The sequence below is a fragment of the Gopherus flavomarginatus genome, assembly GCF_025201925.1.
Source record: "Gopherus flavomarginatus isolate rGopFla2 chromosome 12 unlocalized genomic scaffold, rGopFla2.mat.asm SUPER_12_unloc_4, whole genome shotgun sequence".
Lineage (NCBI taxonomy): Eukaryota > Metazoa > Chordata > Testudines > Testudinidae > Gopherus > Gopherus flavomarginatus.
This window is the reverse complement of record NW_026114607.1, coordinates 2,023-15,145: the sequence shown is the minus strand read 5'-3', so window position 1 is coordinate 15,145 and position 13,123 is coordinate 2,023. Positions and strand designations below refer to the sequence as shown.

General features: G+C 47.4%; 1 protein-coding gene across 1 annotated transcript; it reads right to left on the bottom strand.

Annotated features, from left to right (window-relative positions):
• Positions 1 to 291: 291 nt before the first annotated feature.
• LOC127040980 (olfactory receptor 6N1-like) lies at positions 292 to 1,158 on the bottom strand. The gene has a single exon (XM_050935497.1). The coding sequence runs from the start codon at positions 1,156 to 1,158 to the stop codon at positions 292 to 294; it is 867 nt and encodes a 288-aa protein (XP_050791454.1).
• Positions 1,159 to 13,123: the final 11,965 nt, after the last annotated feature.

The window sequence follows — 13,123 nt, the reverse complement described above, 5'->3', positions numbered from 1 at the left end:
TTTGTTGTCACTGGAGAACTAACGGTGGGTGACTCTCAGACTCCCAACATATTCAGTAACAACCATATAACAACATCTGATAATGACGTATACAAGGATGATATACATATTTTGATAGAGCAATGTGTTTCAGTGTATCATATGATACCTTACAAGGCATGCTTTTAATCACAACCACATAAAAAAGATGAATATGGGAATTACAGGGGGCTACTGTGAGGTACAGTGCATCACAGGCTCGTTGCTTCAATCATCCAGGCACCCTTCAAATCATCAGGCTAAATAATAATCTCATACTCTCTGCATGTTTCTGTGAAAGCCATATTTACTAACTGCTTTGCTCAAGGCTTCCTTGACCTCTCTGTTTCTCAAGCTGTAGATGAGGGGGTTTACCAGCGGAGTTAGGACCGTGAAGCAAAGAGAGAGCACTTTCTTCAGATCTCTGAGTGTATCATGTTTTGGTAGCATGTAGAAAATCATTATGGTGCCATAGAAAATTGTCACCACAGTGAGGTGAGAGGAACAGGTGGAAAAGGCCTTTTGTCTCCCGGTGGTGGAAGGGATTCTTAGGATGATGGCACTGATACGCACGTGGGATATCATGGTTAGTAGGAATGGAGGCAGGGTGAATATAGAGACTAATATGAGATCCACCAATATGCTCAGGTGTGTGTCACTGCAGGAGAGTTCCATCAGTAGGAAGGGATCACAATAGAAGTGGTCAATTTCATTCGGGCCACAGAAAATTAACTGTGATATGAATAATATAAAGATGGTAGTAGCCAAGCTACCATTTAACCATGATCCAGCAGCCAACTGGAGGCAAATCCTGGTATTCATAAGAGCTGAATAATGTAGGGGTTTACATATCGCCAAATACCGATCATAAGACATTGCTGCTAGGAGACAGCATTCCGTACCTGCCAGAGCACAAAAGAAATACAGTTGTGAGAGGCAGCCACTGAATGAGATGGTTTTGGTCCCCATCAGGAGACTGACCAGCATCCTGGGCAGGAGGGTTGAGGTGTAGCAGGTCTCTAAGCATGACAAGTTCCCTAGGAAGTAGTACATGGAGGTGTGAAGGTGCTTATCAGCCACAACTAATGCAGTGATGAGCATGTTCCCAGCCACGGTTGCCATGTAGATTACTAGAAACATGAGGAAGATAATAATTTGCAGGACAGGGTGATCCCCGAATCCCAAGAGGATAAACTCTGTGACAGCTGTTTGGTTTCTCCAGATTATGTCTGCCATGGGTTGAGTCTAAGAATAATAAAGCAAATTGTGCAATTGAATTTGAAGAACAGAGCTGAAGGGTAATCAAGGGTCATGAATTAATTCCATAAATCTTCAGAAACTCCCCACCTTCTCCTGGCTGCCAGCTGAAATTTTAAGGCTAAACAGACTTCAGTCAAAGTGCAAGGAGTCTCAGTTCGACAACAGATATTTTGTATCCATGTGGAGCACCCTCTGCCATATCAGATGAATGACTAATATAACAGTCCGTTTCTTTGATAGCCAAGTACTGATATGCAGATCAGACTCTTTCTTCATCTACTGTTGTATCCCATCTAGTGACATACAGAAGTTTAACAATGATGCTTAAAAGCAGTATTTCATTTCTGGCAATTGCCAGAATCATGCCATGACTTAGGAGTCAAAAATCAATAAATACATCTACTAAAATGTTGAACTGAGATTTCCAGTGCAGCTTATTTTCTTAGGCATAGATTTTTTTTTATAATTAATGAAAATTACTCTAACAATGTTTCCTGGTAATTTCAGCATTTCAGTGCCCTGTAGAAGAAGGAATAATTCCCGCCCTTCTCACAAGAGATCAGTTTATGTCATAAATTTATGAAGTGGAGTAAATTCTCCCTTCGTCCCTGTGGTGGTGGTGGTGATGTGGTGAGGGACTGGCAATGTCTTTTCTGTTTCCTGATGCTCACTATGTAGCAGTAATAAAATACATCTCTTTGAAGGGTGGACCTTCGGAAGAGACAAAACCAGGCTGATGTGCAACCCTAACTGGATAGTGACACTCCACACTCCATAATGATTGTGGGTTGATAACACAAGAACAAGAAAGACACTGGACGGTGACAAGACACTGTTTCTGAACTCAGAGTCTAGAAACAATCTTGCATGTGTCAATCCGGCTAGTAAGACTCAATCAGCATTTGCTACCGCACTGGGGCATAGTGTGAGCCAGATTCTTAACTCATGTAAATCAAGGTAGCTCCATTTGTGTCATCAGGGCAGATCCCCAACTGAGGACCTGTCACAAGACATGGATCTCATGCTCCATCTCTGTGAAATGAAGCTATGAATGCTGACTGGCACTGCTGTGGGAAGGTGAGGCCAAAACTGCTAATATTCACCTGAAGAAGAGCTCTCTGTAGCTCAAAAGCTTCTCTCCTCCACCAACAGGAGTTTGGGCAATATAAGGTATTACTTCACCAACTTGTCCATCTAATATTCACAAACCACATTCATGCCTCTGTTTGGTGGTAGTATAGAAATGCACTCAGGAAGATGGTGCTCATCTGTAATTACAGCACAGCCCAAGCTTGAAGTGATGAGCTCTTATTTCTCAGGGCTTGGCCGCCAGGACATATGTTCATCAGCTGAGGTTCTTGTCTCTCCTCTTTCTGAAGAAACTGGGTTTTCTCATCGAAGACATCTGCAGTTACCTGAAATGATGAACAGGTGCATTTGATCTAACTTTGGAAAATGAGCTTTCTCTTTGATTTACCAAGTGTAAATGCTGCCTCATATTTGTGTTCAGTCATCACACTTTTTAATATGGTCCCACTTCAACCTTTCTCCCCCTTGCTTCATTTTGCATCTCCAAAGCTTTGTAGCTAACAATGCTCAATGGGAATTGTACAGCATGACTTCTATAATTGCAACATATTTTAAGTCTAAGGATCCTACGTGTAAACTATTTGACATTGTGAACCAACACCAGCTTTCATTTTTGGGAGATGCCTGTTATAGGTGATGGCCTGTTATAAGGGCAGCTATTTTCAGAAATGTCCACTAGATGGCAGCATATATTGAATATTATTTTATTAAAGGGATAGTGTAAGTAGATCAGGGGCCGGCAACCTTGCAGAAGTGGTGTGCCGAGTTTTCATTTATTCACTCTAATTTAAGGTTTCACATGCCATTAATACATTTTAACATTTTTAGAAGGTCTCTTTCTATAAGTCTATAATATATAACTAAATTATTGTTGTATGTAAAGTAAATAAGGTTTTAAAAATGTTTAAGAAGCTTCACTTAAAATTAAATTAAAATGCAGAGCTCCTTGGACAGATGGGCAGGACCTGGGCAGTGTGAGTGCCACTGAAAAATCAGCTCAAGTGCCGCCTTTGGCACCCGTGCCATAGGTTGCCTACCCCTGAAGTAGATTATATCACCCTTACAACATGCTTTCACTTAGGGAAGAAAAAACAAATGCACATATAAATAATGAGGGATAACTGGCTTGGCTGCAGCACTGCTGAGAAGGATCTGGGAGTTGTGATGGATCATAACGTCAAAATGAGTCAACAGAGTGATGCTGCTGCAAAAAAAGAAAATGCAATTTTAGTTTGCATTAACCAAGGCATAACATGAAAGTCTTTGGAGGTGATAGTACTGCTCTGCTTGGCTCTGGTTAGGCCTCATCTAGAGATGAGGTGTCCAATTTTGGTTGCCAAAGGATAGAAAGGATGTAGAGAAACTGGAAAACATCCAAAGGTGAGTGACAATGATGATCAAAGGGATGGAATGCAAACCATATGAACAAGGTCTGAAAAGCTGGGTATGTTTAGTCTGGAAAAAGAGGATATTAAGGGGGGACATGATAGTGCTCTTCAAATACTTGAAAGGCTTCCATAAAAAATATGGAGAAAAGTTGTTCTCTCTTGCCACAAAGGGCAGGACCAGAGGGAATGGGTTCAAACTGCAGCATAGCAAATTTAGATTAAATCTCAGGATAAACTTCCTAACTGTGAAAACAATAAGACAATGGAACAGACCACCTAGAGAAGTTGTGGAATCTCCTTCACTGGAATTTTCCAAAAGGAGGCTGGACAGCCATCAGTCTTGGATGGCTGAGACTGAACAAGTCCTGCATCTTGGCAGAGTGTTAGACTAGATGCAATCAGGAAGGCCAACACACAATTGGAGTTGCAGCAAACAAGGGATGTGAAGGGTAACAAAAAGGTTTTCTACAGGTATGTTAGCAACAAAAAGATGATCAGGGAAAGTGTGGGACCCTTACTGAATGGGGGAGGCAACATAGTGACAGGTGAACAGGAGCTGCTAACAGGGAGTTTTGCAAGGGAGTTCTCCAGGTGAAGGAGGAGCACAGACAGCATCTGTGGGGTAAGTGACTGTCTGCAGTGTTTGGGTTTGTGTGTGTGTTTGGGGGTTACTTGCTGTGTGCTGAGCTTGTGTTTGTCAGTCTGTTTGGTTTGTTTGTTTGAAGGACCGTGTGCTGTAGCTGGCAGTTGGAGGTGGAGCTACTAGGAAGGTTTGAAAGCTAGAAGCCTCTGGTAATTGGCTGAGCCTTAACCAGTGGGCGGGGCATTCACTCAGGCCAGGGCTTTATAAAGCTGCGCACAAGCGACCAGGGAGCTTAGCGAACAGGAGCTGCTAACAGGGAGTTTTGCAAGGGAGTTCTCCAGGTGAAGGAGGAGCACAGACAGCATCTGTGGGGTAAGTGACTGTCTGCAGTGTTTGGGTTTGTGTGTGTGTTTGGGGGTTACTTGCTGTGTGCTGAGCTTGTGTTTGTCAGTCTGTTTGGTTTGTTTGTTTGAAGGACCGTGTGCTGTAGCTGGCAGTTGGAGGTGGAGCTACTAGGAAGGTTTGAAAGCTAGAAGCCTCTGGTAATTGGCTGAGCCTTAACCAGTGGGCGGGGCATTCACTCAGGCCAGGGCTTTATAAAGCTGCGCACAAGCGACCAGGGAGCTTAGCGAACAGGAGCTGCTAACAGGGAGTTTTGCAAGGGAGTTCTCCAGGTGAAGGAGGAGCACAGACAGCATCTGTGGGGTAAGTGACTGTCTGCAGTGTTTGGGTTTGTGTGTGTGTTTGGGGGTTACTTGCTGTGTGCTGAGCTTGTGTTTGTCAGTCTGTTTGGTTTGTTTGTTTGAAGGACCGTGTGCTGTAGCTGGCAGTTGGAGGTGGAGCTACTAGGAAGGTTTGAAAGCTAGAAGCCTCTGGTAATTGGCTGAGCCTTAACCAGTGGGCGGGGCATTCACTCAGGCCAGGGCTTTATAAAGCTGCGCACAAGCGACCAGGGAGCTTAGCGAACAGGAGCTGCTAACAGGGAGTTTTGCAAGGGAGTTCTCCAGGTGAAGGAGGAGCACAGACAGCATCTGTGGGGTAAGTGACTGTCTGCAGTGTTTGGGTTTGTGTGTGTGTTTGGGGGTTACTTGCTGTGTGCTGAGCTTGTGTTTGTCAGTCTGTTTGGTTTGTTTGTTTGAAGGACCGTGTGCTGTAGCTGGCAGTTGGAGGTGGAGCTACTAGGAAGGTTTGAAAGCTAGAAGCCTCTGGTAATTGGCTGAGCCTTAACCAGTGGGCGGGGCATTCACTCAGGCCAGGGCTTTATAAAGCTGCGCACAAGCGACCAGGGAGCTTAGCGAACAGGAGCTGCTAACAGGGAGTTTTGCAAGGGAGTTCTCCAGGTGAAGGAGGAGCACAGACAGCATCTGTGGGGTAAGTGACTGTCTGCAGTGTTTGGGTTTGTGTGTGTGTTTGGGGGTTACTTGCTGTGTGCTGAGCTTGTGTTTGTCAGTCTGTTTGGTTTGTTTGTTTGAAGGACCGTGTGCTGTAGCTGGCAGTTGGAGGTGGAGCTACTAGGAAGGTTTGAAAGCTAGAAGCCTCTGGTAATTGGCTGAGCCTTAACCAGTGGGCGGGGCATTCACTCAGGCCAGGGCTTTATAAAGCTGCGCACAAGCGACCAGGGAGCTTAGCGAACAGGAGCTGCTAACAGGGAGTTTTGCAAGGGAGTTCTCCAGGTGAAGGAGGAGCACAGACAGCATCTGTGGGGTAAGTGACTGTCTGCAGTGTTTGGGTTTGTGTGTGTGTTTGGGGGTTACTTGCTGTGTGCTGAGCTTGTGTTTGTCAGTCTGTTTGGTTTGTTTGTTTGAAGGACCGTGTGCTGTAGCTGGCAGTTGGAGGTGGAGCTACTAGGAAGGTTTGAAAGCTAGAAGCCTCTGGTAATTGGCTGAGCCTTAACCAGTGGGCGGGGCATTCACTCAGGCCAGGGCTTTATAAAGCTGCGCACAAGCGACCAGGGAGCTTAGCGAACAGGAGCTGCTAACAGGGAGTTTTGCAAGGGAGTTCTCCAGGTGAAGGAGGAGCACAGACAGCATCTGTGGGGTAAGTGACTGTCTGCAGTGTTTGGGTTTGTGTGTGTGTTTGGGGGTTACTTGCTGTGTGCTGAGCTTGTGTTTGTCAGTCTGTTTGGTTTGTTTGTTTGAAGGACCGTGTGCTGTAGCTGGCAGTTGGAGGTGGAGCTACTAGGAAGGTTTGAAAGCTAGAAGCCTCTGGTAATTGGCTGAGCCTTAACCAGTGGGCGGGGCATTCACTCAGGCCAGGGCTTTATAAAGCTGCGCACAAGCGACCAGGGAGCTTAGCGAACAGGAGCTGCTAACAGGGAGTTTTGCAAGGGAGTTCTCCAGGTGAAGGAGGAGCACAGACAGCATCTGTGGGGTAAGTGACTGTCTGCAGTGTTTGGGTTTGTGTGTGTTTGGGGGTTACTTGCTGTGTGCTGAGCTTGTGTTTGTCAGTCTGTTTGGTTTGTTTGTTTGAAGGACCGTGTGCTGTAGCTGGCAGTTGGAGGTGGAGCTACTAGGAAGGTTTGAAAGCTAGAAGCCTCTGGTAATTGGCTGAGCCTTAACCAGTGGGCGGGGCATTCACTCAGGCCAGGGCTTTATAAAGCTGCGCACAAGCGACCAGGGAGCTTAGCGAACAGGAGCTGCTAACAGGGAGTTTTGCAAGGGAGTTCTCCAGGTGAAGGAGGAGCACAGACAGCATCTGTGGGGTAAGTGACTGTCTGCAGTGGTTGGGTTTGTGTGTGTGTTTGGGGGTTACTTGCTGTGTGCTGAGCTTGTGTTTGTCAGTCTGTTTGGTTTGTTTGTTTGAAGGACCGTGTGCTGTAGCTGGCAGTTGGAGGTGGAGCTACTAGGAAGGTTTGAAAGCTAGAAGCCTCTGGTAATTGGCTGAGCCTTAACCAGTGGGCGGGGCATTCACTCAGGCCAGGGCTTTATAAAGCTGCGCACAAGCGACCAGGGAGCTTAGCGAACAGGAGCTGCTAACAGGGAGTTTTGCAAGGGAGTTCTCCAGGTGAAGGAGGAGCACAGACAGCATCTGTGGGGTAAGTGACTGTCTGCAGTGTTTGGGTTTGTGTGTGTGTTTGGGAGTTACTTGCTGTGTGCTGAGCTTGTGTTTGTCAGTCTGTTTGGTTTGTTTGTTTGAAGGACCGTGTGCTGTAGCTGGCAGTTGGAGGTGGAGCTACTAGGAAGGTTTGAAAGCTAGAAGCCTCTGGTAATTGGCTGAGCCTTAACCAGTGGGCGGGGCATTCACTCAGGCCAGGGCTTTATAAAGCTGCGCACAAGCGACCAGGGAGCTTAGCGAACAGGAGCTGCTAACAGGGAGTTTTGCAAGGGAGTTCTCCAGGTGAAGGAGGAGCACAGACAGCATCTGTGGGGTAAGTGACTGTCTGCAGTGTTTGGGTTTGTGTGTGTGTTTGGGGGTTACTTGCTGTGTGCTGAGCTTGTGTTTGTCAGTCTGTTTGGTTTGTTTGTTTGAAGGACCGTGTGCTGTAGCTGGCAGTTGGAGGTGGAGCTACTAGGAAGGTTTGAAAGCTAGAAGCCTCTGGTAATTGGCTGAGCCTTAACCAGTGGGCGGGGCATTCACTCAGGCCAGGGCTTTATAAAGCTGCGCACAAGCGACCAGGGAGCTTAGCGAACAGGAGCTGCTAACAGGGAGTTTTGCAAGGGAGTTCTCCAGGTGAAGGAGGAGCACAGACAGCATCTGTGGGGTAAGTGACTGTCTGCAGTGTTTGGGTTTGTGTGTGTGTTTGGGGGTTACTTGCTGTGTGCTGAGCTTGTGTTTGTCAGTCTGTTTGGTTTGTTTGTTTGAAGGACCGTGTGCTGTAGCTGGCAGTTGGAGGTGGAGCTACTAGGAAGGTTTGAAAGCTAGAAGCCTCTGGTAATTGGCTGAGCCTTAACCAGTGGGCGGGGCATTCACTCAGGCCAGGGCTTTATAAAGCTGCGCACAAGCGACCAGGGAGCTTAGCGAACAGGAGCTGCTAACAGGGAGTTTTGCAAGGGAGTTCTCCAGGTGAAGGAGGAGCACAGACAGCATCTGTGGGGTAAGTGACTGTCTGCAGTGTTTGGGTTTGTGTGTGTGTTTGGGGGTTACTTGCTGTGTGCTGAGCTTGTGTTTGTCAGTCTGTTTGGTTTGTTTGTTTGAAGGACCGTGTGCTGTAGCTGGCAGTTGGAGGTGGAGCTACTAGGAAGGTTTGAAAGCTAGAAGCCTCTGGTAATTGGCTGAGCCTTAACCAGTGGGCGGGGCATTCACTCAGGCCAGGGCTTTATAAAGCTGCGCACAAGCGACCAGGGAGCTTAGCGAACAGGAGCTGCTAACAGGGAGTTTTGCAAGGGAGTTCTCCAGGTGAAGGAGGAGCACAGACAGCATCTGTGGGGTAAGTGACTGTCTGCAGTGTTTGGGTTTGTGTGTGTGTTTGGGGGTTACTTGCTGTGTGCTGAGCTTGTGTTTGTCAGTCTGTTTGGTTTGTTTGTTTGAAGGACCGTGTGCTGTAGCTGGCAGTTGGAGGTGGAGCTACTAGGAAGGTTTGAAAGCTAGAAGCCTCTGGTAATTGGCTGAGCCTTAACCAGTGGGCGGGGCATTCACTCAGGCCAGGGCTTTATAAAGCTGCGCACAAGCGACCAGGGAGCTTAGCGAACAGGAGCTGCTAACAGGGAGTTTTGCAAGGGAGTTCTCCAGGTGAAGGAGGAGCACAGACAGCATCTGTGGGGTAAGTGACTGTCTGCAGTGTTTGGGTTTGTGTGTGTGTTTGGGGGTTACTTGCTGTGTGCTGAGCTTGTGTTTGTCAGTCTGTTTGGTTTGTTTGTTTGAAGGACCGTGTGCTGTAGCTGGCAGTTGGAGGTGGAGCTACTAGGAAGGTTTGAAAGCTAGAAGCCTCTGGTAATTGGCTGAGCCTTAACCAGTGGGCGGGGCATTCACTCAGGCCAGGGCTTTATAAAGCTGCGCACAAGCGACCAGGGAGCTTAGCGAACAGGAGCTGCTAACAGGGAGTTTTGCAAGGGAGTTCTCCAGGTGAAGGAGGAGCACAGACAGCATCTGTGGGGTAAGTGACTGTCTGCAGTGTTTGGGTTTGTGTGTGTGTTTGGGGGTTACTTGCTGTGTGCTGAGCTTGTGTTTGTCAGTCTGTTTGGTTTGTTTGTTTGAAGGACCGTGTGCTGTAGCTGGCAGTTGGAGGTGGAGCTACTAGGAAGGTTTGAAAGCTAGAAGCCTCTGGTAATTGGCTGAGCCTTAACCAGTGGGCGGGGCATTCACTCAGGCCAGGGCTTTATAAAGCTGCGCACAAGCGACCAGGGAGCTTAGCGAACAGGAGCTGCTAACAGGGAGTTTTGCAAGGGAGTTCTCCAGGTGAAGGAGGAGCACAGACAGCATCTGTGGGGTAAGTGACTGTCTGCAGTGTTTGGGTTTGTGTGTGTTTGGGGGTTACTTGCTGTGTGCTGAGCTTGTGTTTGTCAGTCTGTTTGGTTTGTTTGTTTGAAGGACCGTGTGCTGTAGCTGGCAGTTGGAGGTGGAGCTACTAGGAAGGTTTGAAAGCTAGAAGCCTCTGGTAATTGGCTGAGCCTTAACCAGTGGGCGGGGCATTCACTCAGGCCAGGGCTTTATAAAGCTGCGCACAAGCGACCAGGGAGCTTAGCGAACAGGAGCTGCTAACAGGGAGTTTTGCAAGGGAGTTTGGAAGGGGAGTAGGAAGGGAGGGGGGTCCCTTGTCGGTCTCATCTGTGACCCATTGGTCCCTTGAACCCATAACCTGAGCCACATCGAAAACCTTTCTGTTCACAGCAAAGAGGAGCGGACAGAGAGCTTTAGACAGGAATTTGAGACTTTGACAGAGGGAGGCTTAAAATGGTGAGGAGGACCCGTAACACCTGTGCCAGCACTGCTTCTGTCTCCTCCACCTGCGCCTGTAGCCAGACAGAGCACCAAAGCATGGATGCTTTTACCCAGATTCTGGTGTGGGCTTGCAAAGACTGTAATTTGCAATTTCCACTTACTGATATCCAGGCTGGGGGTGGCATCCAATGTGAAAGGTGCCTACTGGTGGAATCTCTCAGGCAGCAGGTGGGAGAGCTACAGGAGGAGGTGGCCTGGCTGAGGAACATCTATGTCCATGAGCAATTCCTGGACAGTATCCATGTGGAGACAGCTGATGGTGCTGTCCCAGTTGACGGGACTACTGACACTGCAGTGGAAGAGGAGATGCCTCAGGGTGTACCTGACACACCAGTGGAGGAGGAGGCTCAGGGTGGACACGGCCAGCTGGTTACTTCTAGCAGCGGGCAGTGCTCCACCGCTGCTGCGAACCCTCCTGTTGTGGTAAAAGATACAGCAGAGAAGAAATCACCCCCAACAGTTAAGGGGGTGAAGTCTCGTACCCCTAAGGCTGGGAGGTCTGCTGCCACCACTGATAAGAAACGTAGGGTAGTGGTGGTTGGAGACTCTCTGCTGAGGGGGACGGAGACACCCATCTGTCGCCCTGACCGTTCATCCCGGGAGGTATGCTGCCTGCCAGGGGCCCGTATCCGAGACGTTACAGAGGCTTTGTCGAGGATTATCCGGCCTTCTGACTACTATCCCATGCTACTCATCCATGTGGGCACAAATGATACTGCGAGGTGTGATGCTGAGCAGATCAAGAGTGACTACAGGGCTCTGGGAGTACGGGTTAAGGAGTTTGGAGCGCAGGTGGTATTCTCTTCGATTCTTCCTGTTGAAGGTAGGGGTCCGGGCAGAGACAGATGCATTGTGGAGGTGAATGCCTGGCTGCGAAGATGGTGTCGCCAGGAGGGCTTTGGCTTCCTCGACCACGGGATGCTACTTGAGGAAGGACTGCTAGGAACAGATGGCGTTCACCTTTCGAAGAGAGGAAAGGCCTTATTCGCGCACAGACTGGCTAACCTGGTAAGGAGGGCTTTAAACTAGGTTCGACGGGGACAGGTGAGCAAAGCCCACAGGAAAGTGGGGAACAAGACCTGGGAGATGGGTTGGAAGCAGGAGGGAGCACGGGCTATAATGGCAGAGAGGAAGGAGGGTCAGGGCAAAGCTGGGAGGCAAAATCAAACCAGTATCTTAGATGCCTTTATACAAATGCAAGAAGTATGGGTAATAAGCAGGAAGAACTGGAAGTGCTAATAAACAAATACAACTATGACATTATTGGCATTACTGAAACTTGGTGGGATAATACACACGACTGGAATGTTGGTGTGGATGGGTATAGTTTGCTCAGGAAGGATAGACAGGGGAAAAAGGGAGGAGGTGTTGCCTTATATATTAAAAATGTACACACTTGGACTGAGGTGGAGATGGACATAGGAGACGGAAGGGTGGAGAGTCTCTGGGTTAGGCTAAAAGGGGTAAAAAACACAGGTGATGTCGTGCTGGGAGTCTACTACAGGCCACCTAATCAGGCGGAAGAGGTGGATGAGGCTTTTTTCAAACAACTAACAAAATCATCCAAAGCCCAAGATTTGGTGGTGATGGGGGACTTCAACTATCCAGATATATGTTGGGACAATAACACCGCGGGGCACAGACTATCCAATAAGTTCCTGGACTGCATTGCAGACAACTTTTTATTTCAGAAAGTTGAAAAAGCTACTAGGGGGGAAGCTGTTCTAGACTTGATTTTAACAAATAGGGAGGAACTTGTTGAGAATTTGAAAGTAGAAGGAAGCTTGGGTGAAAGTGATCATGAAATCATAGAATTTGCAATTCTAAGTAAGGGTAGAAGGGAGTACAGCAGAATAGAGACAATGGATTTCAGGAAGGCGGATTTTGGTAAGCTCAGAGAGCTGATAGGCAAGGTCCCATGGGAATTAAGACTGAGGGGAAAAACAACTGAGGAAAGTTGGCAGTTTTTCAAAGGGACGCTATTAAGGGCCCAAAAGCAAGTTATTCCAATGGTTAGGAAAGATAGAAAATGTGGCAAAAGACCACCTTGGCTTACCCTTGAGATCTTGCGTGACCTACAAAATAAAAAGGCGTCATATAAAAAATGGAAACTAGGGCAGATCACGAAGGATGAATATAGGCAAATAACACAGGAATGCAGAGGCAAGATTAGAAAAGCAAAAGCACAAAATGAACTCAAACTAGCTATGGGAATAAAGGGAAACAAGAAGACTTTTTATCAATACATTCGAAGCAAGAGGAAGACTAAGGACAGGGTAGGCCCACTGCTCAATGAGGAGGGGGTAACAGTAACGGGAGACTTGGAAATGGCAGAGATGCTTAATGACTTCTTTGTTTCGGTCTTCACTGAGAAGTCTGAAGGAATGTCTAGTATAGTGAATGCTTACGGGAAGAGGGTTGATTTAGAAGAGAAAATAAGCAAAGAGCAAGTAAAAATTCACTTAGAAAAGTTAGATGCCTGCAAGTCACCAGGGCCTGATGAAATGCATCCTAGAATACTGAAGGAGTTAATAGAAGAGGTATCTGAGCCTCTAGCTATTATCTTTGGGAAATCATGGGAGACGGGGGAGATTCCAGAAGACTGGAAGGGGGCAAATATAGTGCCCATCTATAAAAAGGAAATAAAAACAACCCAGGAAACTACAGACCAGTTAGTTTAACTTCTGTGCCAGGGAAGATAATGGAGCAGGTAATCAAAGAAATCATCTGCAAACACTTGGAAGGTGGTAAGGTGATAGGGAATAGCCAGCATGGATTTGTAAAGAACAAATCATGTCAAACTAATCTGATAACATTCTTTGATAGGATAACGAGCCTTGTGGATAAGGGAGAAGCGGTGGATGTGATATATCTAGACTTCAGTAAGGCATTTGATACAGTCTCGCAT

Excerpts from the sequence above, each read along its gene's own strand:
- LOC127040980 (XM_050935497.1), bottom strand. The coding sequence starts at position 1,158 with ATGTTTCTAGTAATCTACATGGCAACCGTGGCTGGGAACATGCTCATC.